The sequence below is a fragment of the Ctenocephalides felis genome, unplaced genomic scaffold (genome assembly GCF_003426905.1).
Source record: "Ctenocephalides felis isolate EL2017-DRISC unplaced genomic scaffold, ASM342690v1 CF-g0.4_SCAFFOLD_01886, whole genome shotgun sequence".
NCBI lineage: Eukaryota > Metazoa > Arthropoda > Insecta > Siphonaptera > Pulicidae > Ctenocephalides > Ctenocephalides felis.
Genome location: NW_020538040.1, coordinates 125,415,646 through 125,419,290, shown reverse-complemented (window position 1 = coordinate 125,419,290; position 3,645 = coordinate 125,415,646). Strand labels below are relative to the sequence as shown.

The 3,645-nt window shown below is 30.9% G+C and overlaps 1 protein-coding gene across 1 annotated transcript; it reads left to right on the top strand.

The window, feature by feature from the left end:
- Window positions 1-832: 832 nt before the first annotated feature.
- On the top strand, window positions 833-3,291 carry LOC113378447 (stress-activated protein kinase JNK-like; the record flags this gene model as incomplete). The annotated part of the gene is made up of 2 exons (XM_026618981.1): window positions 833-1,120; window positions 3,145-3,291. Coding segments are annotated over 2 exons (435 nt in total), but the record flags the coding sequence as incomplete, so codon positions are not given.
- Window positions 3,292-3,645: the final 354 nt, after the last annotated feature.

Sequence of the window (3,645 nt, the reverse complement as noted above, 5' to 3'; positions counted from 1 at the left end):
TTACATCAGAGAGAGTAAAGCCGGAGTACGACTTAAGCAACCTTGTCAAAGTGGATATATTTTAAAGTAACCGATAACCTCTATGGAGGCCTCTAATCATTTGCTTTACCGGATGAGACTGGCTCTTCAAGTGCCAGCTATCCTGAGGCAAACTTCAGAGAGAACCAGCTACTATGATGGTTCAATTAGTCTTTAGCCCTATGACCAGTTCCGATCGATTAGCACGTTAGAATTGCTACGGTCCTCCATCAGGGTTTTCCTTGACTTCGACCTGACCAGGCATCGTTAACCTAATAATTTTTTCTACTGTTTATTTTATATTTTTTTAAATATTTAATATTGAATTAAATTCGTTTCTAGTGCAATATGTTTGTTATATATGATTATGTTAACAAAGAAGTAGAATGTAATGAAAGCATTTTTCAATTTTGCAAAATAAACCTATATTTTTTATCGGATATTTTACCAGCGCGACTTGCACTGTTATTGACGAATATACTCCTCATGAGATCGATTCGAACGACTGTGCACACTGCAAGACGTGAGCTACACAGTTAATTTGTCAAATATTTGGAATTTGAAAAATGTTAGAAATAATAAATATATAATTTGAGCTGCCAATTTAACCTAGCCAGCCTCATGGGGAAAAATCGATTATTAATAGTTTTGTTTTTGAATAGTAGAAGTGTTTTAGTTACTAAGTTGAAAATTTAGGAATTAGATGATACCCTTTAGATAATACTTATTGTTTTAAATAATATATATATATATATATATATATATATATGTTTATATATATATATAAATAAATAAATAAAATTTTGATAAATTTCTAGAACAATTGGGCACCCCTAGTCAGGCCTTCATGCAGCGCCTGCAGCCGACGGTTCGCAATTACGTTGAAAACAGGCCGCGTTACCAGGGCTACTCATTCGACAGATTGTTCCCGGACGCCTTGTTCCCATCCGACAGTAATGAGCATAATCGACTGAAAGCTAGTCAGGCACGCGACCTGCTCAGCCGCATGCTGGTTGTCGACCCAGAACGACGGATATCAGTCGATGACGCGCTTTTACACCCGTACATAAATGTGTGGTATGATGAAGGAGAAGTCAACGCTGTAAGTTATATTATTGTATATTATTCAATTAGTTTGTACTAGAGTTGGGCTTATCATATTCTAAGCCGGATCAGTTAGAATACAACTTCGCTTCTGAGAGGAGTTACAACCGCAACTCCGTCCACCCTGGAACCTAATACCCAATACAAATGTAAATGTGTTCAATAGCTTGTTGTCATGTGACTAAGAATGAACACTAGAACTATAAACAGTTCAAACACATTTGTTCATATTATTACAAAAAATTACTATTTAAGCATTTCAATATGCATACAAATCATATTCCATGCCGAAAGATAGGCAATGAAAATACTGAAATATCAAAATATTAAACCACGAAAGGAAAACTAATATTTATTAATAAAATATTTAAAATTACATCATTTTTTTCAATTATATTTAACTTTCCATAGGGTAAGTTATAGTAATGGCAAAAAAAATAAAAAATAATTTTTGCATATCTTTACGTTTACGAGGGTTCTGAACATTCCGGCATACCTTAGAATAAATGCATGTATGTGTGTGTGTGTGTGTGTGTGTATGTATGTTTGGATACAATTTTTTGTTCACGATTTCGGGTGCACGAATTAACCGATTTGAATGATTCAAAAAACATTTTGTTTATATTGACGAAATGAAGAATTGATTAAATTTTTGGAAAGACAGGCCTAGCGGTTTTGGAGATATAGAGGAAAAAGTGAAAAAAAATGATGTTTAGCGGTCGAAAATGATCATTAGACATATTATGTTCATCAAATTATCAGATATTTAATAATTTTTAAAAAATGAGTACTAATTTTGTTAAAAAAATTTTAGTTCTGTATCAAGATTTTTAATTTTCAAGTTCACTTCTACATTTCAAAAAAATATCAAAATTATCAGCAAAAAAAGTTTTTTAAAGTTAAAAATATATACAAAGTTTTATACTTTAATTACAAATTTTACATTTATAATTTATTTTAAAATGTATAAATTTTATATACGTTATTCTAATCATAAGCAGTATATTCTCTGATAGATCTCCTATTCGGCATGTTCATGTTTTATGTGAGAAGAACGTTGCTATATAATGTATGAGTGATAAAAGATCAAATATTTATAATTATCTATTGAAAATATTTAAAACAAGTGTTATTAATGATTGATCAATATTTATTGCTACTGTTTTTTTACCTGGAATGTTTAATTATGGTACGGAAAGTTCCAGCAATTTGCCTTAAAGCACGATGCCATGCACCACTAGTTATTTATAACAATCAGAATGAAATGAATTAAAGAGCTAATATACAACAACAAAGCTATAATTGAAATAATAATAGGTAGAGTAGGGCACAAAAGCCCAACTTGACTTTCAGTAATTATAGTGTCTACTCCAAACCAAATGAACTACATCACAACATATAACATGTATCAAACAATGTTCAGTAAAATTAAGTTAATTCCAAATTATAGAAATATGTTTTTTATTAGTTTTCTAAAATTTCTTATCTGTCAGTTTTTAGCCAATAGAGGGGTGTGTAAAAGGAACAGCCAGGGGCAAATAGATACAATATCTTGTTTTTAAATTTAAAGGGATTTTATGGAATAATCGCTACATTACTTAACCAATGCTAAGGACAAATTTTATAGGCACACATGTTTACAACCTTAATCTGGTATTTTGTCTAAAATATTCATCAACAGAGTTGGAATAACTATTAATTTAATTTATTTTTTGTAAAATTGCGTTTTTTATTTAACTTAATTTATATTTCATTTACTATTTGCTAGTGTAAAGTTTTAGCTGGTTCTTTGCTTCTCACCCACATGTAACCTTTTATATATGTATGTTTTTTATATTATATGTTGAATCTAACTTAAGAATAACAATATATCTTCTAAAACGTGAAACGTAGGTGTACATATAACTGAGGTAGTCAACTGTAGTTTGTACTACATCTAACATTTAATCCTTTGCTCGTTAAAACAAACCAACAATTTTCAATATTGTTCGACTTGTTGTTTAATACATTGCCTGATTGCAGCCTGCTCCTGGTCCGTACGACCACAGCGTGGATGAGCGCGAACATACTGTGGAGCAGTGGAAAGAATTGATTTACCAGGAAGTAATGGATTACGAGGGACGCGGAAGCAATAATGAGGTAGCAGCGGAGGCGGCCGCCCAGCGGTAGACGTGCGGTAATTTTGCTATAGAAAATTAATAATTTGATTCAATCACTAGTTCATTTGGACAAGTATAACATTCTGAATTATCATTCTTTGGGAAAATAGACTTAGTTCAATTGTGTCTTTTGCTTGTTTTGTTTGAAAATAATCTTATTAATATTGCACTTGATTACAACTTGGTTGTTAAATGGCTCTCAAGCTATAAATTTATAATGAAATATTGTTGTTTATTTTAATTACCATTTGTTTGGATAAAAAAGATTGTTATTGGTAAACCACTTTTGAATAATAAGAACATTTTCTCCTATTTTTTTCTAGTTTCTAGTATATTTTTATCAGAATTGTGTGAGTTTTATTAA